Genomic DNA, 27,231 nt, shown 5'->3' with positions numbered 1-27,231 from the left:
TGTTTGGGAAGAGAGTCTGACTTCTGCTCTCAAGTAATCCTTCTATCAGGCCTGGCTGGGTCTTAGATCAGCTCCATCATTCTGCCTGAGGAGTGGACAGAAATCCAAGTTGACTTTGAGCTGCTTCGGTTAAAATGAAATTTATGACACTTTTTTTTTTCCCCCACTCCTCCACACACATGTAATGTTGGTGGTGCTGCTGAGTGATTTGTTACCCAGTATAGCCTGAAAATGGATTGATTTTTGGTAGGAGTTGTAGTTCAAAGAGGAAAGGTGGGAATGTGTAGCCACATACCACACATGCATTGGACACCTGCTTCATTCTCTCTGCTGCTGTACCTTGAGCAGAGAGTTCCCAAAGGAGCAATTTGAGATTGTCTTTGATTGCCTGGATCAGCAGCCATTCTTTCTCTATGGTGAACCTGGCTCCAGAACCTAGGGACAACTTTTCTTTTTTAATTGGGGGATAGTTGTTTTACAATGTGTTACTTTCTGCTGCACAATGAAGTGAATAAGCTGCTGCTGCTGCTAAGTCGTTTCAGTTGTGTCTGACTCTGTGCGACCCCAGAGACGGCAGCCCACCAGGCTCCCCCGTTCCTGGGATTCTCCAGGCAAGAACACTGGAGTGGGTTGCCATTTCCTTCTCCAAAGCATGAAAGTGAAAAGTGAAAGCGAAGTCGCTCAGTCGTGTCCAACTCTTAGCCACCCCATGGACTGCAGCCCACCAGGCTCCTCCGTCCATGGGATTTTCCAGGCAAGAGTACTGGAGTGGGGTGCCATTGCCTTCTCTGCTCCTATAAGCTATATGTATGCATATATTCGTCCTTTCTTGGACCCCCTCCCACCCCCCACCCCACCTATCTAGGTCATCACAGAGCACTAAGCTGAACTCCCTGTGTTATACAGCAGGTTCCCACTAGCTATCTATTTTACACATGGTAATGTATAAATGTCAATGCTCCTCTCTCAATTCATCCCACCCTTCATTTGCCTCTTGTGTCCACGTGTATATTCTCAATGTCTGTGTCTCTATTCCTGCCCTGCAAATAGGTTCGTCTGTACCATTTTTCTAGATTCCATATATAAGTATTCAGTTCAGTTCAGTTCAGTAGCTCAGTTGTGTCCAACTCTTCACAACCCCATGAACTGCTGTACACCAGGCCTCCCTGTCCATCACCAACTCCCAGAGTCCACCCAAACCCATGTCCATTGAGTCAGTAGTGCCATCCAACCATCTCATCCTCTGTCGTCCCCTTCTCCTCCTGCCCTCAATCTTTCCCAGCATCAAGGTCTTTTCCAATGATATATGTATTAATATACAATATTTTTTTTTCTCTTCTGATTTACTACACTCTGTATAACAGTCTCTAGGTAGATCCATGTCTCTACAAATGACTCAATTTCTTTCCTTTCTATGGCTAAATAATATTCCATTGTATATATGTGCTACATCTTCTTTATCCATTCATCTGTTGATAGATATTTAGGTTGCTTCCATGTCCTGGATATTGTAAATAGTGCTGTATTGAACATCGGGGTGCATATGTCTTTTCGAATTATGAAGCAAGTGAAGATAAAAGTCTCTGTGGCCAGGGATAATTCAAAGTGAAATTAACTCAAATTGGCTCTGTGTGAACTTAAGCATCATAGAAAAGAGATCCTGTTTGTGAAAAAAAGTGTTGAGACTAACCCTAAGTTTTTAATTGCATGAGCAAGGAGTAATTTTCCAAGTCATTCTAACATGTGTAACGCCAGTAGATAAAACTTGAGTTAATGAGAAAGCTTGTTAGTTTCTGAGACTGTTTTTTACCATCTTCAATTTACTGTTTGCACTGAAAAATCTTGTGGCCAGACAAGGAGTAGTTAGATGCTGAGACTGTGCTTCTTGCGTGGTGCCTCATGAGAAAATTCTTATATCCCCACCCTCTAATTTCTACATTAATGTATCATATGCTAACATGTGTAGAGTCCTTAAGATTCATGTAATTCTTTGAGTTATACAAGTCAGTGTAAAACAGGAGTATAGATAACACTGAAAAGAAACTTGGAGATCATAAAATCTTTAGATGAGGAAATAGAGAACCTTGAGAGTCTGCCTTCTTTGAATAGAATTTTAGAAGATACTCAGGCTTCATGTACAAAGAAATAGAGTGGGATTTTCCTTTGAAAGGCCACCACAGGACCAAAGTCTCTGCTTTTGTTTTCTCCTCATTTCCTCTTTTAATCAGTAGGTTTCTTGGCTACCAGAGTAATGATCTTCAGTGTTTCAGGCACTATAAATCCACCTTCATGATTTCTGGGCCATTTTCTCCCCAGTTAGTAAAGTTTTTAGATAATAGATCCTGCAATTATCAGATTCAGGAAATCATATAAGCAGAAATGCTATTAAAAGTACTTAAAAGGCATCAACCAATCAGTATAGACCTTAGCTGGCCAGAGTCCTGGAGTGGGGTCTCAGAGGTCTGCAGAGCAGGAATTAAATCTTTTATTGCTGGGTCATACAGAGATTTCAGGGATTCTAGAGGAAGGGGTATATGTGACCAGAAAGGGGAAGAGCACTTGGAGCCAGGGACTTAACTTGGTGCAGTGGTTCTTTACTTGTGAGTGTAGGAGCATCCCTACAGGTGCATAGTCAATGAGTATCAGCCTTGCCTGTGACCATGTTAATGAGGTGATCTACAATGTAGAATGATGGACTCTATGGACATGAATTCTAGCAGACTTCCAGGAGACACTGGAGGACAGGGAAGTGTGGTGTGCTGCAGTCCATGACGTTGCAAAGAGTCAGACATGACTTAGCGACTGAACAACAACAACACAATATAGAAAGCAATTGTTTTTGAAAAACAAAGCTAATGATTCCAGGAAGTGAAACACTGAGATGCATGAAGTCTATCGTAAATTTCTGTTCCTTCAGGTGCAGTGTGTTCCCCATTGTGTACCGTCCTCCCTAATGATCCTGTAATCCTTCCTGAGAATGTCACTACTGACACTCTGGAGCACTGGATGGAACCCGTCAGAGTACAGGTAAGAAAAAGAGTCATTTTTATATGCTAAGGAGGTAAGACACTAAGCAATTCTCAACTGGCAGCATATTCCCAGGTGTAATTTCAGAGGCTTTCAAAGCATCCTTAGAACAAACAACCACATGGATCATTCCTAGAGAGAAGAACTGAAAATAAATAAGAAAAGAGAAAAGCTTGAGAAAAGATGACCCATATCCAAAGGAAAGTTTAAAAGAATATAGAAGGATGACCTAGAGGCATAAAATATGATAATACAGGAAGGAAATTTAAAGAGAAAATTACCACTAATAAAAAAAAAAAGATTGTAAATCAATTCTATTCCAATAAAAAGCTTTTTAAAAAATAGAACAGCAAAATGTAGGATAAGCCAAAGTTATGAATAAAGATAAGAGAAGGGTAGAGAGGAAAAGATAAAACAATGAAAAAAACTGAAAACAGGGAAAGAATGATGAAAGGAAGTAAGAGAAGTTGACTTTATTTATTTAATTAATTTTATTTTTTAATGGCTGTGCTGGGTATTCAGTGCTGTGCATGGGCTTTCTCTAGTTGTGGTTCATGGACTCCAAGCTGCACAGGATTAAGCAGTGGCACACAAGCTTAGTTGACTTGAGGCATGTGGGATCAACCCAGACCAAGGATTGAACCCATGTCCTCTAATTGGCAGACAGATTCTTAACCACTGGACCACCAGGGATGTCCCTCCCCTGGTTTCTTAACCACTTTAGCTCTTGACTTGTAGTTACCTTACCTAATACTACTGGCATAACTCTTACTGAATTCAACATCCACACATCTGGTCCTTCTGAAACCTTGGTTCTCAGTTCCATGGCCTCCTCTGATCACCTTTAGCTCCCTGACTTCCTCTCCCACATGCCTTCCTTGGCTCACTCTAATCTTGCCACAGTAGCTCTTGGCTGATTCTTGAACATGCCAGACACATCCCACCTCAGGACCTTTGCCCTGTGGTTCCCTCTGCCTGGAATGCTCTTCTCCTGGGTATCTTCATGTCCTGCTCCTCAGCTTCCTTCCTCAATTTACTCAATGTCTGGAAGGCCTCCTTTGACTCTACTATCTAAAATGTTAACTCCCCTACACTTTTGTCTCTCTTCCCTCTTTTATCTTTTTCTCCTTAGGACTTATCGTGACCATACATAGTATATATTTAACTCATTTATCTTATATATTAATCAGTCTCTTTCTGCCACTAGAATAAAAAGATCAAAAGATCACTGAAGAATTATGGTTCACTACCATATCCCAGATCCTAGAATACTACCTACTATGTAGTAAGTGTTCAATAAATACTTGTGTGAAATGAATAAATGAAAAAGAGAAAGATGGATAAGATGGTGATACATTATTTCTTCTTAGAATGGGAGGGTGGGACTATCATAAAGCCTGGAAGATGGCTTGTTTTATTAAACTGTCTAATAAGCAAAAACCTTAGAAGTTTGTTCTTGCAGAGTCACCAAGACATAGGCTCTAGAGAGGTACCACATTTCATTTGGAATTCATTCTCAGATTGCTCCCTTTTCCTCACAGGCTAATTGTGCTGTGTTATTGGTGAGGATGTGTGTTAAAGCAGGAGGATAAGGAACAAATACATAAGTATGATTCAGGGGTGGGGGATGGGAGGAGTGTGACCCTATCAATTCAGTCACTCAGCAAACACTTACTGGGGCTTACTGTGTGCCCTAGAACTATGCTAAGTGCTGGGAATATAAAGAGGGAAAAATGAGAGTCCCTCTGTTTACAAGAGTTACAATCTGGCCATAAAAATGGCCATTTATAATAATGCAACATGAGAAGTGCCTTGTTTGTGGTAGAGAACTATAGGAACACCTAAGAGGGAGCAACTAATTCTTCTGCTGGGGAACTCTGGGGGGGTGTGCATTAGTCCTTCAGTCATGTCAGACTCTTTGGGGCCCCATGAACTGTCATCTGTCAGATTCTTCTGTCCATGGCGTTCTCCAGGCAAGAATACCAGGGTTGCCATTCCCTTCTCCAGGGGATCTTTCCAACCCTGGTCTCCTGCACTGCAGACAGATTCTTTATCATCTGAGCCACCAGGGAAGACCTTGGAGTTGGGGAAGGAGCAATAGACCAGAAAGCTCTTCCTTTGGGTCATAAACTATGATCAAAGGGAACATTCTAGTGGGTAAGAAGTTCTGTGTGTCTGAAACCAGAGTATGCGCTGTGGTGAGGGAGAGGGGAGATGGGAGCTAGAAAGATGGGAAAGCACAGAGGCAAGCGGATGAGACCCTGTAGTGCATGGTGCACTCCTCTAAGGATGTTGAACCCAAAGAGAAAACTGCACCAGTGGGAGGGACTCTGGGAAGTCCAGTTGGAAGTGGAAAGGAGAAAGCCAGAAAAACACCTTGCCTGGTTCTCCCATCCCCTGGCCTTTCTGGACTTTCTGCACCATTTCCCACAATCTGTTGTGAAGGTTTAGCTGGAATTAGAATACCTGAAGAAAGGACTTCTGCCTCGTGTTCCTGGGGTGCCAGGCAGAGTATCCCCTGTCAGTCCCTCTAGCTCAACTTCTTATGTGAAAGACTTCTCTTTCTCTATAAGCAGCTAAAGGGGGAAAGGCTTGGACCTTTTACAATCCATTTTCTCCACCTGAGAGATGAACTGCTTCAGGAACCCTTCTACACTTACTTTAGCATCTGCCCAACAAGGTATCCGATGAGCATAGTCGGTGGATTCAGGGTTTGTGAGACCAGAGTGCAGGCCTTCCAGTGATAGGGGTTCTTCCACTTCCACTTTCTGAATGGGACATTCAGAAAGAGCAGTTCACTTTTCTTCATGAAGACAGCAGAGACTTGACTATTTCCAAACTGGAAAACAGTATCTTCTGTTTTATTAAAACCTCTCCTTTCTCCACTGTCCTTCAGGGCAGTCACTATTATTTATTTCTCTATTCCATAGCATTTTGTTCATGTTTATATTCCTACTTCCTTTTTCAGCACGGGGCAAATTGTAGGTATCTTATAAATGTTAGTCGAGTAAGCAAAGAAATTGCTATGGCATCATTTTCTACTTTGGAAGTAAATACATATCTTCTCCTCAAACTGGGTATGTTGTTGCAGCTTCCTACAGTTATATATAATTATATCCTTGTCAATTGCAAGTTGCAAACGCCAGAGAGAAAATGCAGAATTTATTTTCTTCTTAAGCCAAACATCAAATGTTATCATTTGTATCACTGCATTTATCATGACTATGGTCTAGTAAGTAAATTCCTGGTTTTGGAAAATAGGTTATCCAAGCACAATTTTGAGGATGATAGCATCTAAGGAACACTGTAGATCTTGGGATAAAAAAATCGTGTTTAAAAAAAAGTTGAGTTTTTATTCATAATCTCTGTTCTTCATGAGCTACATAATTTTAGGCTGCTTTTCTGTTCTGTGACTCCATTTCCTTGTGTGTAAAATAGGTGTAATACTTAACTCATAAGGTTAGTATGAGTATCAGATGAGAAGCATATGACTAGAATTTAATTTTGTGATTGATGCATAATAATCTTTCTTGGTTGGCTGTCATTCCTACTGGAGACAAGCTGCTTCCCCTCACTTCTGCATGCCTCTTCTCATCTGTAATGGCACACCATGCTTTTTATAATTTGGAGATGCAACTAAATAATGTCGTGGTGGGTCACAGTGTGCAATATGGTTAGCAGCACCATTACTTTAGTGGTACCCTTGAGACTTGTGCCATGTTTCTGTGTGAAAATAAAGTGAAATAATTAAATTAGCTGCTTCCAACACTGTCGTGGAAGAATTGAAGTAACTCACAAAATGAACTTCATTCCTACCTTGAAAGAGTAACTTGTTCCTAAAAAAACCCCAAAAGTCAGAAGTTCAAAGGTTGAAAGCATAATTGACATTTCCTGAATGCCCAAATCAGTATTTTTTTATGCCAAAAGGAAACCGAGGGTTAATCCAGTGTTAATATTCATTATCATACAGTCGCTAACCACCATGCTGTTACCTGTACTCTCTCAGCTCTTTTATAGATATAATGAAGTTAAGAAGGATTGCTTACAAATGAAGCTTACATGGAATGCTTCACCTTTAGGGAACTGAAACTTTATTAAGACAAAAAAACAAGAAAAAGTCAATGGAAGCACAGGAGACAATGATGAGGTTATTACGCTTGTGTTCCCAGATCCATAGAAATGAGATTATGCACTAACCACTGCTGCTGCTGCTGCTAAGTCACTTCAGTCGTGTCCGACTCTGTGCGACCACATAGACGGCAGCCCACCAGTCCCCACCGTCCCTGGGATTCTCCAGGCAAGAACACTGGAGTGGGTTGCCATTTCCTCCTCCAATGCATGAAAGTGAAAACAGATGACCCATAATGTCTGCCACTTTGTGGCATTCAATGGCTCTTGAGGGGCGGGAGATCTAAGCCTGTCCTCATGTCACATGAGTATATGTTCCTCGGTTCTTGGTCTCGTTACAACAAAGATTTGGAGTGACGGACATTAAAGCCCTCTCGGCGTGTCACAGTTCTCAAGTCTTGGATAGACCGCATTATAGCTCTCAGGTCTCGAAAGGACCATGTTATAGCTCTTAGACAAATCAGTGTTACAGCTCAGTGTTACAGCTCTATTTTATTTAGAAGATAGCAGGAAAATCCATCTCTGAGGCGTGAGGACACGTTGATCCAAAGACACGAAGAGAAGAGTGCCCCAGCATGTGGGAGAGAGAGAGAGAGAGAGCTAGCTTTGGCTCCTCTTTTTATATGTTTATCTCTCCCTGGGCCTGTCCTATGTAAATTGGGCCAGCCCGGAGTGTTGTTTGTTTCACCTGAGGTCCTGACCCCGGTCCTCAGACCTTCTTTTGTTCTATTTTCGCGGGCTTTTCCCTTCTTTGTCTTTTAGCCACTGCCATTTAGGACTCCTTTCCCTAGTCTACCTACCTAACACTCACAAAGAAGTGCCTATTACACCAAAGCAGTTGTATTAAATGAAAATCTTCCTCAAGTAAAAGCTTCATAGCTTACATCGATTTATCTTGAAGGATGTTCCGTATTATACTCAATCTTAAGTTTTGGTGTCCTTTAGAATCACTTGGGCAGTTTGTAAAGGGAGCAGACCTGTCTTCCCCTCTTCAGAGAGGCTCGCAGTGCCTTGGGGTATGTATTTTTTAACAGGCACCCCAAGTAATTCTGTTGTAAAACTTCGCAAAACACTGCTATTATAAAATTCTGGCAACATAAATGTTTTAAGTAAAAGCACACCTATTTGGAGCCTGGCTCATTTGTTTAGTAAATGATGATCTCCTATTACATGTAAACCCCTGCTATCTCCCATACTTCAAATACCTGGTATCTGGCAAGACAACAGAGCAGTGGATTAAATTGCATCATTTTCTCTAGTCTGCTTCCAATGATTTCATTCTTTATAATAAAAATGATGTCTTACATTTGGATAACACTTTATTGCCTGCAAAGTTGTATATATAAAATATATATTTTAGGTATTTATAATTTCATTTGAATCTTCTCATAAACCAATAAACTAGGGGAAAAAAGATTTTATTATCCTTATTTCACAGACAAATTAGATCTTGTCGGATGATCTGTCCAAGGTTGCATGGCTTTCAAGAATTGGAGAGAGCAGTGCAACCAACTTTTCTGACTTCAAGTTCAGTGATTTCCCCTGAATCACCGTGTTTTCTGTAGTCTGGTGTACATTTGGATTACTTTGCCCATCAAATAGAAAAGAAGTCCCTTGTCACAACCATGAGAGCCTCCTTGTTCCCACACTTTCCTTCCCTCCCCGTGAAGTCTAACAAAATAATTTGGAGAGATATTTCCCTATAGTACTGCTTTTCCTTATTGTGAGTTTGTTTTTAAAGAACAATCAAGTAAACTTTTCAGGTTCCTATAAAATTTGTTTGCCTGTCTTTGGGGATTCTGCTGGATTTTACTCCTGAAAATGACACCTGAGTCCTAGAATAATATACTTTTCATTAAAGGAAGAATTTCCAAGAACTTAGGTAGTAAGGAATTTTGATGAAAAACAACTCCAAGTGGCAACTGTCATAAAAGGAAGAGTGAGGCTCTCCTGGGTTCAAATACTATTTGACTTACCCCTTGGAGCCTCTTCCTGCTCAGCGGCAAGAATGGGGATGGTATTCTGTCTTGAAGGTGAAAGGTTGCTGCTGAAAGCCATGTGTTATGCTGGGATTCGTGACCTCTGGAGGAGAGGATTTCGATTCTGGGTCAGAGACAAGGCTTGACTACTTGGAGCTTTTTGTGTAGCAAAGTTTTATTAAAGTATAATAGAGACAGGGAAAGCTTCTGACACAGATATCGTAAGGGGACAGAAAGAGTGCCCCCTTGCTAGTTTTTGAAGTGAGAAATAGATTTAAGGGCCTAGATCTGATAGATAGAGTGCCTGATGAACTATGGAATGAGGTTCGTGACATTGTACAAGAGACAGGGATCAAGACCATCCCCATGGAAAAAAATGCAAAAAAGCAAAATGGCTGTCTGGGGAGGCCTTACAAATAGCTGTGAAAAGAAGAGAAGTGAAAAGCAAAGGAGAAAAGGAAAGATATAAGCATCTGAATGCAGAGTTCCAAAGAATAGCAAGAAGAGATAAGAAAGCCTTCTTCAACCATCAGTGCAAAGAAATAGAGGAAAACAACAGAATGGGAAAGACGAGATCTCTTCAAGAAAATTAGAGATACCAAGGGAACATTTCATGCAAAGATGGGCTCGATAAAGGACAGAAATGGTATGGATCTAACAGAAGCAGAAGATATTAAGAAGAGATGGCAAGAATACACAGAAGAACTGTACAAAAAAGATCTTCACGACACAGATAATCATGATGGTGTGGTCACTGACCTAGAACCAGACATCCTGGAATGTGAAGTCAAGTGGGCCTTAGAAAGCATCACTACGAACAAAGCTAGTGGAGGTGATGGAAGTCCAGTTGAGCTATTTCAAATCCTGAAAGATGATGCTGTGAAAGTGCTGCACTCAATATGCCAGCAAATTTGGAAAACTCAGCAATGGCCACAGGACTGGAAAAGGTCAGTTTTCATTCCAATCCCAAAGAAGGGCAATGCTAAAGAATGCTCAAACTACTGCACAATTGCACTCATCTCACACGCTAGTAAAGTAATGCTCAAAATTCTCCAAGCCAGGCTTCAGCAATATGTGAACCATGAACTTCCTGATGTTCAAGCTGGTTTTAGAAAAGGCAGAGGAACCAGAGATCAAATTGCCAACACCCGCTGGATCATGGAAAAAGCAAGAGCGTTCCAGAAAAACATCTATTTCTACTTTATTGACTATGCCAAAGCCTTTGACTGTGTGGATCACAATAAACTGTGGAAAATTCTAAAAGAGATGGGAATACCAGACCACCTGATCTGCCTCTTGAGAAATCTGTATGCAGGTCAAGAAGCAACAGTTAGAACTGGACATGGAACAACAAACCGGTTCCAAATAGGAAAAGGAGTACGTCAAGGCTGTATATTGTCACCTGCTTATTTAACTTATATGCAGAGTACATCATGAGAAACACTGGACTGGAAGAAGCACAAGCTGGAATCAAGATTGCCATGAGAAATATCAATCACCTCAGATATGCAGATGACACCACCCTTATGGCAGAAAGTGAAGAGGAACTCAAAAGCCTCTTGATGAAAGTGAAAGTGGAGAGTGAAAAAGTTGGCTTAAAGCTCAACATTCAGAAAATGAAGATCATGGCATCCGGTCCCATCACTTTATGGGAAATAGATGGGGAAACAGTGGAAACAGTGTCAGACTTTATTTTTCTGGGCTCCAAAATCACTGCAGATGGTGACTGCAGCCATGAAATTAAAAGACGCTTACTCCTTGGAAGGAAAGTTATGACCAACCTAGATAGCATATTCAAAAGCAGAGACATTACTTTGCCAACAAAGGTTCGTCTAGTCAAGGCTATGGTTTTTCCTGTGGTCATGTATGGATGTGAGAGTTCGTCTGTGAAGAAGGCTGAGCGCCGAAGAATTGATGCTTTTGAACTGTGGTGTTGGAGAAGACTCTTGAGAGTCCCTTGGACTGCAAGGAGATCCAACCAGTCCAATCTGAAGGAGATCAGCCCTGGGATTTCTTTGGAAGGAATGATGCTAAAGCTGAAACTCCAGTACTTTGGCCACCTCATGCGAAGAGTTGACTCATTGGAAAAGACTCTGATGCTGGGAGGGATTGGGGGCAGGAGGAGAAGGGGATGACAGAGGATGAGATGGCTGGATGGCATCACTGACTCAATGGACGTGAGTCTGGGTGAACACCAGGAGTCGGTGATGGACAGGGAGGCCTGGTGTGCTGTGATTCATGGGGTCTCAAAAAGTCAGACACGACTGAGCGACTGAACTGAACTGAACTTTGCGTCTTTTGGTGCTGCTAAGCAGATAAGAGAGACACCTCAAGGCTGAGGGATTTCACCAGGCCCCTCTCCTATCATATGCACTTTTGAGATAGGATAGCACGAGGTGTGTCATCCATCCGCCCCCAATAAGATTGACATGAATACTGGTTTATTGAGCCATTATCAGCCCAAGGTTTGAAAAATGAAAAAAAAAAAGCTAGCTTTAAGCAGAACCATTTTGAAGAAAGGGCAGATTCCCAAGCAAATACATAGTTTCATTAACATAGCTTAAGCAAAATATTTCCATAAGAAAAACGCATTGGTTAGCTCTAGGCTGAACCAGGTATCATCAACACAGAATTAAAAGAAGGCTCTTAATTTTGTGTAGAGAAGGAAAAACAGAAACAAAATCTTCTGCCACTTGCAGTTCATTTCCTTCTGCCACTTGGGGATCTCTGCCCTTCCTGCCTGTTACCCTCTCAAAGGGTTGCTATAAAAATTCAAAATAACACTTTTGCAATGTTTTTCAGTTTCTTGCACATAGTTTTGAATTATGTAAAAATGGAATTTGTGTTCACTTAGTACAAATCTCACCTTTGGAAATTTCCTACACCTATGAAAAGATATCACCAGCTATCTATAAGAAAGAGAAATATTATTCTACAAGTTCTATGCTCTGCTTGTTAGTGTGTGTGTGTATGTACAGATTGATGTATGTAGGCCTTTTTTTTTTTTTTTCTGTGCCTTTTACAAATGGGGCTGGGAAGACAATGGCGATTCAGTGCTTCCTATTGGAATACCTCTGACTAAAGAAGCAATGTCTAATGGCTTGGTTATGAGTCTGAGAAGAGAGTAAGGATGAACATATACTATTCTGTTATATCTAAATGTTTCAAGAGCATTGTGGCTTAGGAAACGTGAAGTAAGGATTTGAAATTTCCAAATGAGCTGTCTGAGCCTTTGCTGTTGTAATAATGTCTTCCTCCTTCACCTACTACGTCTGCAGACATAGACTTTTCTATAATGATGGCGTCAGCAGAGACCTTGCAGAAAGAGAGAACATAAAACAAAAAGGCTTCTTGGCTGTCAAATAAATTCCTGCCAGTTAAAGTGACTGAGCAGTGGAATCTGGCAGCTGGGACAGACAGGAGCAGCCAACTGTGCACTCAGTGTCACCGCTCATATCTAGGGGGCCTGAGCTGAGGGTATGGGAAAAGCTCCACGTGGACTTCCACTGAGAGCACTGTGTGCTTTTCTCATCCCTGCTTTTTATCTTCTTCCTTTCCCCTTCTTCTTCCTCTTTTCTGTCACTCTAATACCAAACTGTAAGTCTTAGAGGGAGAAGGCAGTGGCAACCCACTCCAGTACTCTTGCCTGGAGAATCCCATGGACAGAAGAGCCTGGTAGGCTGCAGTCCATGGGGTCACGAAGAGTCGGACATGACTGAGTGACTTCACTTTCACTTTTCACTTTCATGCATTGGAGAAGGAAATGGCAACCCACTCCAGTGTTCTTGCCTGGAGAATCCCAGGGACGGGGGAGCCTGGTGGGCTGCCGTCTCTGGGGTCGCACAGCGGACACGACTGATGCAACTTAGCAGCAGCAGCAGCAGCAGCAGCAAGAGTCTTAGAGATAAGAATGATGTCTTACCTTCATCCCCATGTGTGCATGCCAAGTTGTTTCAGTCATGTTGGATGCTTTGCGACCCTATAGACCAGTAGCCCACCAGGTTCCCCTGTCCACGGGATTCTCCAGGCAAGAATAGTAGAGTGGGTTACCACGTCCTCCTCCAGGGGATCTTCCTGACCCAGGGATGGAACCAGCGTCTCTTACCTCTCCTGCATTGGCGGGCGGGTTCTCTATCACTCATGCCACCTGAGAAGCCCCACCTTCATCTCTAGACCTCCTCCTCAATGCAAGATTCATTTCACTTGCTGCTCAGAAGGCAGTTGCTGTGTGAAACCAAAGACCTGGAAAAAGAATGGCTCCCACCCCTCCAGGGCCATTTCTCATGGCAAACCTTTGGGTTTTTCCAAAAAGACACCCACTCCAGTATTCTTGGGCTTCCCTTGTGGCTCAGCTGGTAAAGAATCTGCCTGCAATGCAGGAGACCTGGGTTCAATCCCTGAGTTGGGTAGATCCCCTGGAGAAGGGAAAGGCTACCTACTCCAGTATTCTGGCCTGGAGAATTCCATGGACTGTATAGTTCATGGGGTCACAAAGAGTCAGACACGACTGACCGACTTTCCCTGAGCGACAAAAAAATAATAAGATTAATTTTTTTATTATTGTCCTTGACCACTGTGTCTGGAGAATGTTTAATTATATCTTGTGACTTTCCTTTCTAAAATAGGAAAATTGGCATTTTGACTTACCTTATAAAGAAGTGGTCTTTTGAGAACCAGATTTCATGGAGAGGTTTTTCTTAAAAACACATAGTATGGCAATTGTTTGCACGTAAATGAATTTTTTTTAAAAATGTTTCTTTCTGAAATACAAAAGAATCCATCACAACAGCTCATTTTCACTATTGGTTTGTTTCATAAATTCAGTTTTCTCAGATTGGATAATACTTTTTTCCAGTATATCATAATTAGGAATTATTTAATATATCATAATTTAGTATATCATAATTAGGAAGTCCAAGTTAATGAGATTTTCCTGGGGCTACACTCATTAGGTTTGCAAAAATTCTAAACACTGTGTGGAATTCCTCTCTCAACTCCTCAGCTCATGAACAGAATTGCTCAGTCAAAACAAATCTTATAATTTCTGACTTTGTTTTCCCAAGTTGGTCCCAGAAGGATTAATAACATCTTAAATAAAACCAAACTGTTTTAAGAGAAAGAAAAAGCAGGAAGAAAAAAAGACAATACCCTTCAGTGGCATAGCTCCCTACTATTTGGTATCATCCTCCTGGTGTCCCCTTGTCTCCTAATCCTTGCCCTCCCCTCACCTCGAGGGTCCTCTTGAGAGGTGCAGTTATGAGTAACAGCCCTAGTGACACTTGCCACACACCATGAGAGAACAAATCCTTCAGATGTGAGTCATGCAAAGATCTTTGTTCGTCTGTTTTAAGCATGGAATTGTTCCCTCTCTGCTTGAGTAAGTCTCAAGCATCAATTTCCTCTTCTCTAGAGAACAGACAAGGGGGTCTTGGAAGATGAGGGAAGAGGAACCAAAAGCCTACTGGAGGGTAATGTGCTATGGTCCAAATAGATATTCAGAATAACACTGTATTTTATTTAGGGCTGCATACATATATAGTACTGATGATAAGGAAACCATCACAGACCTGGGCAGGAGCAGAACTTTGTGGCCTGATGTGATTAGTTGCCCATTCTGTTAAGTAACTTATTCCTGATAAAAAAAAAAAAAAAACAATTGAGCAATTTTTTGTTAGACTTTAATGTTGGCTAACCATCAGTCTTGTGACTTTCAGCAACACATTTAAACACGCAACAACCTTCATACAGCCCTATGACCTTCTGAATAACCCTAACTAGTTTCCCTTCCCCTCCTCCCTCCCTCCCTTCCCTCTCTCTCTGTCTCCTTCTCTCTCCCCCCACTCCCTCTCTCTACCCTCTTTTCTTCTCTCCCATCTGCTCTCCCTTTGTTCTTCCTTCCTCTCTTCTCTTCTTTTCCCTTGATTTTTTAAAAAATTAAAGTAGCTCAATCAAAAGAAAATCTTTAAACTGGTTTTCTCATGAATCTTTTCCTTTTGAAAAGTTCAAAACAAATCCTTGGCACTCAGTTGTTCCCAATTGACTCATCTGAGAAGTGGATTGCTAACAGTGTAACAGCTATATAATCATATACTAATGTGTAGAAATAATAATTTAAAATGTCAGAATAGTTGTTACCAGAAGGGAGAAAGGAAGGAAAATGATGTTAGAGGGATACACATAGGCGACTTTAACTGAACCTCTAATGACTTAAACTCCAGAAGCACATAAAGTGAAATGTTATAATTTGATAAAGCTGGGCAGAGGGTTATTTTTTCAATTATTCTCCATAACTTTTCAAATATAATATATCGGATTATAATTTGTCAAAAAAATATTCCAGGAAGTAAGAAAATCATATTGAACTGTTAAAAGACAAACCGAGGCATATTATTAAAGGTTTTAAGAGTTTATAGGAACAAATCTCAATTTGAATTAGACAATGCCAAACTGGAACTGGTTAGGAGTACTCCACCAGGAGGTGTTGGGGAGAGATTTGATTATAGAGAACAGGCAAAAGAAAGGAAATCATTGATTGGTTATTGCGTAAAGCCTAATTGGTTGTCCTTTGTTTTCAATTTCATAACCTTGAGGCATTGATGGGCTTAGATTCCGGTTTACTTCCACAGGCCACCATGGCATTTAGAGCCATCTTAGCATGACCTTCTTGTTTAGTTAATTTAACATACCTCACCAGGAGCTGGCCCTTCTCTGCCAGCTTCTCCCTAACTTCCCTCCTGTTTCACATCCGTCTTTCAGCTCACCACCACAAATGTGCACATAAAAATGTAGGACCTGGAAAACATTTGAAATTTTCCACCAATTTTAATTAGTAAGTAGTTATTCAATTAATTCTGTATGCAGATCTTTTCTTATGAGATGAATGATTTTCATAGGCCAGAAGATAAAGAAAAATCCTAAAAATACAGCATCCTATTTAGTGGTTGACAAATACTTAAAAAACATTGTCTCTCTCTAAGTCACTGAGATAAGGTTATGAGTTGGATACAGTCTCTAATTGCCGGGGTCCAGCCCCAGGGGATCCAGGGAATTAGAAGGGGAGATGGCTTCGGCGATAAGGATACGATAGCTTTAATTAAATGTTAATTAGAGATATAAAGAGTAATAAAATAAGGACAGCTCAGGAGGAAAATTCAGTGGAGAAAAGAGGCTGAATAACTTGGTTTACGTGGAAAGCTAATAAAATTCCAAGGCAAGGAATTTATGTCAGCTACGTAGGCCTCAGGCATACTCCCGTTCTCCGGAAGGAGAGGAGACACTAAGGCCTCCCTGGTCAGATCTTAGAAGCCCAGGCATAATTAGTAGGCTTGACGAGCCTCCACGTTTCAGATGGGAATTCAGCCAGAAGGTGAGAGAAAGAACAACATGGGGAGACCAGTCTTTCGAGGAACTGATCCCATTTTTCATTTTCCAGGGTCTGTTTTTATACACTGAGATGTTATACAAAAGTCACGTGGGGACAGCAGTCCTGACTTTTATTAAAGTCAGGTGCTTTATACAAATGTATACAGAGGTCTTAGGGGTGTTACATCATCTTTTGGCCAGGGGGCCTGCTGACAATTTATGACCCTCTCCTTGTGACAGCGGTCAGTCAACCAGAACACTTATTTCTCCAGGGGTGAGTATTCTTAAAACAGATGCCACCTTCCGAAGGTACCAGATAAAGTTACATTCCTATAGGGTGAGGGTGTGGTGGGTTTTAATTAAGGAAAGAATTTGCTTAGCCTAAGGTCTAACGTGATTAATATCAAAAGTTAATACTTATTTCTTCTATATATTCATTAATGTGTATAAGGGCAGGGGATGTGAGACTTAGCAGCAAACATTGGCTCAACAAATGAAAAACCCTTCACCAATACAATTTCTAATCAGCCCACTATACTATACTAATAGTTTTCTAACTTCTCTAAAGAACCTGTTTTTAGAAGGTTTACAGCATCTCGTGCCTCTCACGGTTGGGAGGCTGTGAACAATCACATGTGGCCGGACAAGCCTGTCAGGCAGGCTAGAGAACCTTCAGAGGAGTTTGTAGGTTGAAACACTCCTATCACGCCCAGGAATTATTACTAACTGGAGCTCTAAGTTAACTCCTTCTCCGAAAGAGGTGGTGGGGGACAGCCCCCCATAAAGTCAGAGGTGTAGGTGAGAGCACAAAGTAGTAAAGTAGGCAGACTCTAGTTTTGGGGGTAGATGCTGTAGAATTTCCAGGGGTACTCCTCAGGCTCGATCCCGCCTTTGCGTATGTCGAGCCTCCTTCCTCATGACCTTTGTCATGGGCGGAGTTCCTCACGCTGGCTCCCGGCATCTATTCACAAGGGTTTGCAGTCTACAAAGCATGTGACACAAGTACCAGAAACTGATGTGGTTTTTACAGAGATTAAAGAGGTTGCCACTCTGAATTAGTCTTAAGACTGAATCATAGAATATTTTAAAAATCATTGAAATGGCTATTGTCAATTCCACTATCATGAGTTTATTCTACAGATGTGGTTACACATGTATGAAATGATTTATACATAAGCCTTGTTTGTTAGAGCAAAAGACTGAAAATAACTTAAATACCCATTAATATGAGTGTGATTAAACTAGGGTAAATCCATGAAATGGAATAATATACAATCAATAGAATGCAGGATCCCGTGTACCATAAAATGAACAGAACACCAAGAAACATTATGAAGTGAAATCAAGTAAGATAATCAGACAAACAGTAATAAAATAAAGCACTAAATAAAATTTCAGTATTTTATAACCTGTGTGAGGAAATAATTTAATATGCATATGTATATTCATAGACTATCTCTGTAATGATATAAACAAGAACTAAAAATAGGATGGAAGAAATTGGGTAGTTGAGGAACAGATGTAGGAGGGAGATGTGTATCCTTTAATGCCGTGTATATTTTATACAGTGAACATATATCACATAGTAATAAAATTAAATTATGTAAAAATACAAAGATGTAGGTGAGTTCCATGGTTAGGATTCCAGGTTTTCAGTGCTATAGCCTGGGTTCAATCCCTGATCAGGGAACTGAGATCCCACAAGCCACATGGCACAGCCAAAAAAAAATACAAAAAGGTAAAAAATAAATTGGAAGTAATAACAGAAAACAGCACTGGGGAAAAAGAGTTAAAAGTAAAGACAGACTCTTTTCCTTCCTTTTTTTTTTTCCTTTGCAAAATATGTTTAGAATTTTTCAGTTTAGAAGATCAGTGCTCTGGCCTATGAAGGTGATGGATGAAGTAGAAGGTATGAAGGGCATAAGAGAAACTGATCCAGTCAGAGGGTTCTGGCAAGTTCTAGCTATAGTCATCATGCAAGGATGCTAAGGCTGAGTTTCCTTTCGTGTAGAGAAGTTGATGGACTTCCAGCTGCCTCCTCCCCCATAGACTCTGAGCTCTCTGAGGCAGTGAGGGGACCGAAGGATTTTCAGAGCTCTCGTGTTCCCTGGGGATTCTGGCCCCTAGCTACTGGTACATTTGATTTGAATGACTGACTGACTAGGGTGCGACCTGGGGGTCCTTAGTGAATTCAATGAACAAGAAGGAATAGAGTTGCCGTGTATTTGCTGTTCAAATTATTATGTTTTGCCATTACCATTATCTAATGATAAAACATTGAGAAAAAACTCAGAAAGATATAAAAAAAATACTTGAATTTGCTGCTTTCAGGCAACTATTTTCATAGAATCTACATTGTTTTAGGTATTATAAGTAATCCAGAGGTGATTTAAAGTATACATAGGGTATTATATGCAAATAGTATGTCATTTTATATAAGGGACTTGAGCATCCTTGAATTTTGATATCTGTGGAGGTCCTGGAACCAATCCCCTGTGGATATCAAGTTATGACTGTATACATTTAATAATCCTTTTTTTTTAGCACAATGATAAGTTAAGCAAAGTCATCTTCTATATTATTATAGTATAGAGTTTTGAATATCAAGGTTTTTTTAAGATTTATAGTATTTATTTCCTCTCTTTGGAAACTGTGAAGCAGGACTTTTAGTTTATAGTAACATAACTCCAGAAAAATACTGCAGATTCCCATTTTCATAACTGACTGTGAGGTATATATTTATATACCTGCAGGTTAATATATGAAAATGTCTTCAATCTGATTGCTCCAGTCTTAGCATTCTAGAATGTATAATTTTCAATTACTAAAGGTCTATTTAATGTAAAACTCATGTCTCACAGTGTATTTTTTTTTGTATGATTTCCCTGAATTTCTGTTGTACTGAATTTAAAATGTGCATATGAAGGTCCGCAAATGGGTGGATGAGTAGCCAGTTATAGGGAGAATCTCTTTTTCTCTTTGAAACTTCTCATGGGACTTTCTCTTTTCCTGAAGCGTATCTTTTGAAAGTGTAAAATGCAAAAATTAGAAGGGAAAAAACCTCCATGAACATGAGTTGTTATTATTCACAAAGAGTTTGTTAAAAGTCACATTAGCAAATGGCCATTGGGATTTAGAGGGAGTCACCAGTGTTTTAAAAGGAACACAGGAACACACTTTTACACTCTCACCAGTTAGTGCTGGTGCCATTTGAGTCCCAGTGTTGGGGTGTTGTGCTGTTCAATCACTAAGTCATGTCTGACTCTGTGAGCCTGTGGACTGCAGCACGCCAGGATTCCCTGTCCTTCACTATCTTCCGAAGTTTGCCCACACTGGTGGTTTCACATTAAACGTCTATGTGCAGTGCGTAGACCCTCTTTCATTTCTCACAGGGAGGGGATACATGGTGCTAATGACTTGCAGAGTGCTGTTTGGCCTCCACTCCTCTCTTGGGCACTCACATTTAGTGATCTAGGATTCCCGAAATCCACTTTTAGCTCAAGGCTCTTCTGATGAAGCTCTATTTCTCAGCCTTTAAAACTCCATGGTGCTTCCTGATCAACACAGCCATCTCACAATTTCTTGCAACATTAAAATTTCAAAACAAGTGGGACCAATATTGTGCCTAGAGCCAAAATAAAGTCATTTTAGTACTGAGGATGCTTTTTTAAAATTTTTATATATTTTTTAATTGAAAGATAATTGCTTTACAGAATTTTGTTGTTTTCTGTCAAACCTCAACATGAGGATGCTTTTTTTTAACCACACTGACACCACTCTGGAAATTTTAATAGCTCTGGGAGGGTGAAGACATTGAAGAGGATGAAAACTTCCCTTTGCTAAGAGTTTCTACCTTGGCTCTATCCAGCTGGATTAGCAGTTCCAAGGGAAGGACTGGGCAGCTGCCTTTGACCTCTTCGTGCAGCCTGATTGGGGCTCGTTCCTCAGGGAGGGGGTTGGGCTGATGGAGTAAGCTCAGAATTTGCCCTTCCTCTCACTGACCAGGTATCTCAGCTTTGGTTTTCTGTTCTTTCCCTCTTCCCTTTCAGAGCATCATGTGTACTGGGCGGCGTCAGTGGCACCCAGACCCCCTCCTGATCCACTGCATCCAGTCCTGCGAGGTAAGGTACCCCCCCTCCCTCAAACCCAGACCAGCACTCTCTGCTCTGCTCAACTCACAGAGATTTGAGTCCTTCTGGTTCAGTATCTTGCCCTTTCTCTGCTCCGATGCCCTCTGTTCAATCTCTTACATGTAGCTCCATAATCCCCAAATTACAGATATTAGGATTTCTGATTTTGCCTTTTTTTTTTTAAGGCAAAATTTCCAGGGTTCCATTTTAAATTGCTTAATAAAAAATAAAGTTAAACGCAAGTCAGAATGATTTATGGTTTGGGATTCTCTAACTGGGCCTCACTGGAGCTTAGTTAGATCAGAGTTTTGCAGCTCGATGGCCCACAGACAGGGGTTTGGCCAGGGCAGTGTCTTAAAAAAAATTTTGTTTTGGTTGCTAATGCTTAAAAATTGGGATTTCCACACAAAATTCGTATGTGTATAGGTAACATTTTACATACACCAAATAAATATAAAATCTGTGCAAAGATTTTTCTCTTGAAAAACAAGAATATCTGGCAACTATGGCAACAATTAACTGGATCTGAGTGGCAGCTAGAATGCCAGAAGGGCCGCTGCCCTCCAGTTCACACTGTCCTTAGCTTTCCCTGTAGCTTCTCACCTCCTGGGCTTCTCTCATTGACATCAACTGTCGGGGTCACGCAGGCATCTCAGTTTGCAACCTCTGAGGAGGACCTGTAGTCCACTGGTGATTAACCCAAACTAGATTTTTACCAACTCAAGAAATTCTGTTTACTTCTTCACTCAGGGCATCCCCCTACCAGGGGGTAAGTTAGGGGGTTGTGAATTCCTTGACTAGATTAAGAGAAGTTATTACAAGGAAGAGTCAAGAATGAGGTAGAGCCTTGCTCACAGAGCATGACAAAGGAATCCTGACATGGATACACACACACACACACACACACACGTTCTTGTACCCAGGGAATAGCCAGTAACAAATACAAGTACTCTAGTCTCAGTCACAACAGCCTTTGTTATCCAGACCTCTCACTGGAAGTAATTCAGCCACTTAGCAGCAACACTCGATAATTCTGGCTGCACCTCGAGTGCCAGAGGGAGCTGTTTAACTGCCCTTGACTTCAGCACCCTCCAGTCATAAACACCCAACTCTCTCCATTCTTCTGTATCTCTGTTTCTCTTGATTTAATTCTGGGAAACTGGGATCTATGTGAAGCCAAAGGGGGGAAAAGGGTGGGGTTTGAGACAAAGAGAAAACTGGGTGGGGAAATGATACCAGTAAACTGGCGTGGGGAGAGTGCATCAGGAGAAACGCTAGCTTGGAGTGTGCTTTGTTACGGTGTCAGCCAGCAAAACAGCTCATCTTCTGCCATCATTAGAAAAACAGATGGCAGTGGGGAGGAGAGGAGGGGGAGTGACTCATCCCCCAAGCAGGGGGTAAGAAGGGGGAAGAAGAGGCCAGGGAAGGAGGGAGATAAACAGACAGAAGACTGGAGAACTGGGACGAGATCAAAGGTATCCTGAGAATTCCCTTCTGGTGCTTCCACGCATGATCGCAAGAGGGAGGGTAGACAGCAGGCCCTGGAGCTGGCTTCGGTGTTTCCCAGAAGGTTACAACACACAGCTTTCCCACTTTGTCCTCCCTCCACACTGAACCCAGCGCATGCTGTGGTATCCAGAGCATCCCAGGCTGCTCTCAGCTCCTTTGCTGATGCGATGAAGAACAAAACTGTGTTCCCTCTTATGACCCCCCACCACCCAACTACTATCAGGCACAGACGAGGACTGACCACCACACACCTGTTGGTACCCCTACTCCGGGGGTTCTCAAAGTGTGACCCATGGATAAGCACAATTGGCGTCATCTAGGAACCTTCACTTTCACTTTTCACTTTCATGCATTGGACAAGGCAATGGCAACCCACTCCAGTGTTCTTGCCTGGAGAATCCCAGGGATGGGGGAGCCTGGTGGGCTGCCGTCTATGGGGTCGCACAGAGTCGGACACGACTGACTTAGCAGCAGCAGCAGCAGGAACCTGTTAAAAGTGCCTATTCTCAGGCCCCATCCCAGACTTATTGAATCAGAGGCTCTGGGGGTGGGGCCCATCAATCTGTGCTTTTTATTCTTTTTTTTTTTAATTACTTTTTAATTCTTTTTAATTGGAGGAAAATTGCTTTTGAATGTTGTCTTGGTTTTTGCTGTGCAATAATGTAAATAAATTATAATTATGTGTGTGTATATATATATAAAAAATATATAAAATATGCTTAGACCTTCAATCGTGTCTGACTCTTTGAGACCCCATGGACTGTAACCCGCCAGGTTTCTCTGTCCATGGGAATTGTTCAGGCAAGAATACTGTAGTGGGTTGCCATGCCCTCCTCCAGGGGATCTTCCCAATCCAGGGATTGAACCCAGGTCTCCCACACTACAAGCAGATTCTTTACCATCTGAGCCACCAAGGAAGCCCAAGAATACTGGAGTGGGTAGCCTATCCCTTTTCCAGGGGACCTTCCTGACCTATTGTAGCGGGGAGGGTTTTCCTCATTTTGTGGGGTGATAATTGAAGTGAGTGGTCACTGCATCCATGAACACATAATACTGTCAGATCATATAAGTGTTATCTTCTGTCTTTTTTCCCCTTCCTGCTTCCCTCCCTCCCTCCCTTCCTTCCTTCCTTTTCTTCTTTCCTTCCCAAAAGTCATATTTATGAATTCTAACAAAATGTACAGTCCTAGGTTCCACTTAAATTAAGAACATCTTGTTCTCTAGGGAATGCAAAGGAAATAAAGGCCACACTTCAGCCTCCCTTTGGATAGAAACGACTAACTTACTTCCTGTAGGATAATTAACATGGAGTGCCCATTGGCCTACATTTTGGCTCTACTTCTTCTTTGAGCATGTATCTCTTGCAAGTTCATTGTGCTTCCCAGCAGCACCCATTTTGGCTTACAATTTCTGATAGTCTCTCTTCAACCTTTTGCAGGTTCTTGTAGAGTTGTGCTCTTTCTTTTTGGACAAAAAGGAGTCATGCAGGAGGACGAAGCAGAATGATGTCAGAATTAGGTTCAAATTCTGAGTCTACCTTTGTTAACTGCGTACAGTATCTGTCTGGCTTTGTCTCAAAGCTTCTGTGAGAATCAAGTGAAATAACTGATTTTAAGGTGCTGTGTAATTTGCATGTAATGTAACATATTTGTTGCAGTATTGGCTAAGGAACAATATACATCAGCATGTAAGGATGGGATCTTATTGAAACAATATATAAATATTAAGACTCAAGAAACAGTTCACACACCCATAAGTCTTATGAGTATTATTATATACTGAAGATGGATATGGTTAATTGATGTTCTAGAGGCTTCCAATAAACTGTAGAAAATTTTTAAAGAGTTTTGGGGATGTTTCAAGTAAGTTTCTCTGGGCATGCTACTGTTTCTCCTATAAATTCTTATATATATCCTTGTAAATGACTGTCATCTCACTTATCACATTATTTCAAGATTATATGACAGGTCCATCCTTCCAACAATCTGTGAGCTCCTAGGGATAGGATTGGAGAAGGAAATGGCAACCCACTCCAGTGTTCTTGCCTGGAGAATCCCAGGGACGGGGGAGCCTGGTGGGCTGCCGTCTATGGGGTCGCACAGAGTCGGACACGACTGAAATGACTTAGCAGCAGCAGCAGCAGTGATAGGATGTGTGTTATTCCCTTGAAAAGCACAGGCCTAATTCTTCAGTGACTCCTGCTTCTTCCCCTTCACAGGCAAGCAGAGAGAGTTGAGCATCTCAAATTGAGAAAGATAGTATCAGTTTTCTGAAGAGTAGCGCAGTGGAGAGAAATGTAGGGAAGGAGTAGAAGGACCAGGAGAGAATACAACCCTGTGATGCTTAGAATCGGAGAGCCTTGCAACGAGGGCAGCCTGGAGGAGCCGAGGGAGGCTGTCAGGAGTCTGGAGGCAGGCTTCAACCTCAGTTTCATCCCTTGGTACATGCTTCTTGGACGAGTCCATTGACTTTTCTGAATTGTTTCCTCAGCTTTACAGTTAGATGGATACAATTTATCTTTTAAACTTGTTGATCAGATACCAGGTTCAGTAAACAATGGAGATGGACCTGGGGCCAGGTGTCATTTGGGGCCTTCAAAGTGGCCCCAGAAGAATGTAGATCATGATGATTTTTCAGAAATAACTGCAAATCTCCCTTGTTACTGGGACTTTTCGCTTCTGTATGCATTTTGAACTTGATTATACCCATGAGTCTTTCTCTTAACGAACTCCAGTTCAGATCTGTGGCCTTCTTGGTTAGCCTTTATTTCTTATTCACTGACTGCATTTACTTAAGTGTAGGTGGGCAGTTGTATTGTTTTTACACATTTGGTAGCTGATATCAACAATGCTTCCATCACTAATTCATTCCATCTGCTCCACCATTCCTTAGATTCTTTCTTCTGTGTCGTCTTGGCCTTCTCTCTTCCCTTCTTTTGTTATTCGTATTCCAGATGGTAGCCCTGTTAGCTGTGTCAATGTGCTTCAGGATCACTTATGGCACTGTCTGGGTTTCCTGCTGTACCTCTAGGATGTGGGGGCCTATATATAATACATGGGGTAGAAATAATGGCATGAAAATCAAGTTTTTATTGCACCTTTTCTTCTTTCCCAAACTTTAAGCCCAGAGGGGTAGAGAGGAGCGAGAGTCAGACTAAAATGCCCCTTTACAGAGATGTGCTTTATACCTGGGTGCAGAATGCCTGCCTACATCTCTGATCATTCTGCATCTCTGATCATGGGGTGGGGGGAGATGGGGGTGGGAGAGGCTCACAGGTTAGCCTGCATGTGATAAATACCCAAGAAGTAAGTGATTGTTACGGGTTTCTACCTGATGTGTGGTCCTTTCGGACTAAGGTTTAAAAATATAAGCCTTCACTCGGTCCCATAGTAACCCCTATTCAGCCATTTTTTATTGAACTTTTATCCTTTCTATCTGTATGGTTTATCTCTATTACTGTGCTTTAGTAATGCCTTTTTCATCACTAGTCACAACATTTTTTTAATACATGCCCAGAACTTGATCTTTGAAGTGTGAACTCATGGAATTGCTACTGATCTTTCTGAGAAAAAAAAGAAAAACAGTCACCTGAGTATGTCTTTATAAATTCCTTATTGAAAAGAGAAAAGTGAGTCTTTTTGAGGATACCTGTATTCAGAAAACCAAATGTTCCAATCCAAATTTTATCACTCTAGGCACTGTGTGATTGCAAAGTTGTTTAACTTCTCTTTATTTCCTTTTCATTGATATTTTGTCATTTAAATAACAGCCAACAATTAAACTTCTCTGTGCCACATTTTAGCTGTTTACAAATCAGACATAATAATCAACCCCTCCCTTGATTCTCAGAAGACAAATCATATGAGCTTACTTTTCTTTTACATTCTTGCCAAGTTCTTCAGTATCTGAGTGGAAAGGAGTTAATTAGGGTAGAAATAATAATGACCTAACAGCCAATAATGAGTATAGCTACTCCACTTCTGGTAGGAATTGTGTGGGTTCACACAAATCTAAATCTAAATATGTGTTAGACGTGCTAAAATCCAGAGAAAAAAAATGAAAATTAGCTTACATTGGAACTGTCTTACAGGCTCACTGGCTGCCAAACTCCAGTCCCCTTGAGATTTATTTGTGAATGTCTCTGCCAGTTTTGTGCAATCTCTGCACCAGGCTGGAGATCTGGGCATGGCTTTAGGTTTGTCCAGAGTCCCCTTTGGGTCCAGGGCTTGACTTTAGATCCTCCAGCTGAAATCTCTGAAAATTGGACTGCAAATGTTAATTAGGACTAGGTTTTCATATTGAAAACTAAAACCATTGTGTTTTTCCCCCTCTGCTTTCCAAAAACAAGAAAAGAAAGAAACATTAAAAGCACAACCATGCAAATTGTAAAACCTCCTCTAGATTAGCAAAATTCATGAGAATTTATGTTTGTCTAAGTCTCCTGCAGAACCAGGCTGTGACAGCCTGATGGGCTTTCTACATTTTGCTCCTTTTGTCTTCTCCAGCTTCCTGGGTGGGCCACTTTCTCACTCTGTTAATTCCTTTGTGACATAGGCTTTCCCTATTTCTCTTCCAACCACACCCGTTTTCTGATTTACTTTGTACTTTTCCTTATTGTACTGCTCTTTTGAGTCTTCATTTGTAATCCAGGTTTGCAGACAATTGAAATATTACTTGCTTATAAAAATAATATGGAAATTCTACAGTTTCTTTCATCTGTCCAGGTGCTTTCTAATCATTATGCTGAGATTATAAGAATTCAGTTCAGTTCAGTCGCTCAGTTGTGTCCGACCCTTTGTGACCCCATGAATCGCAGCATGCCAGGCCTCCCTGTCCATCACCAACTCCTGGAGTTCACTCAAACTCATGTCTATCGAGTCGGTGATGCCATCCAGCCATCTCATCCTCTGTCGTCCCCTTCTCCTCCTGCCCCCAATCCCTCCCAGCATTAGAGTCTTTTCCAATGAGTCAACTCTTCACATGAGGTGGCCAAAGTATTGGAATTTCAGCTTTAGCATCAGTCCTTCCAATGAACACCCAGGACTGATCTCCTTTAGATTGGACTGGTTGTATCTACTTGCAGTCCAAGGAACTCT

General features: G+C 41.3%; 1 protein-coding gene across 1 annotated transcript in view; it reads left to right on the top strand.

The window, feature by feature from the left end:
- The window catches only part of PAPPA2 (pappalysin 2), a 315,464-nt gene that overhangs the window by 250,873 nt on the left and 37,360 nt on the right, over positions 1-27,231 (top strand). The window contains exons 19-20 of the mRNA XM_005905526.2: positions 2,918-3,027; positions 20,546-20,617. Of these exons, the coding sequence (XP_005905588.2) occupies positions 2,918-3,027; positions 20,546-20,617 (182 nt within the window). The remainder of the gene's footprint in view (positions 1-2,917; positions 3,028-20,545; positions 20,618-27,231) is intronic.

The sequence above is a fragment of the Bos mutus genome, chromosome 16 (assembly GCF_027580195.1).
Source record: "Bos mutus isolate GX-2022 chromosome 16, NWIPB_WYAK_1.1, whole genome shotgun sequence".
NCBI lineage: Eukaryota > Metazoa > Chordata > Mammalia > Artiodactyla > Bovidae > Bos > Bos mutus.
This window is presented reverse-complemented; position numbering and strand designations above follow the sequence as displayed.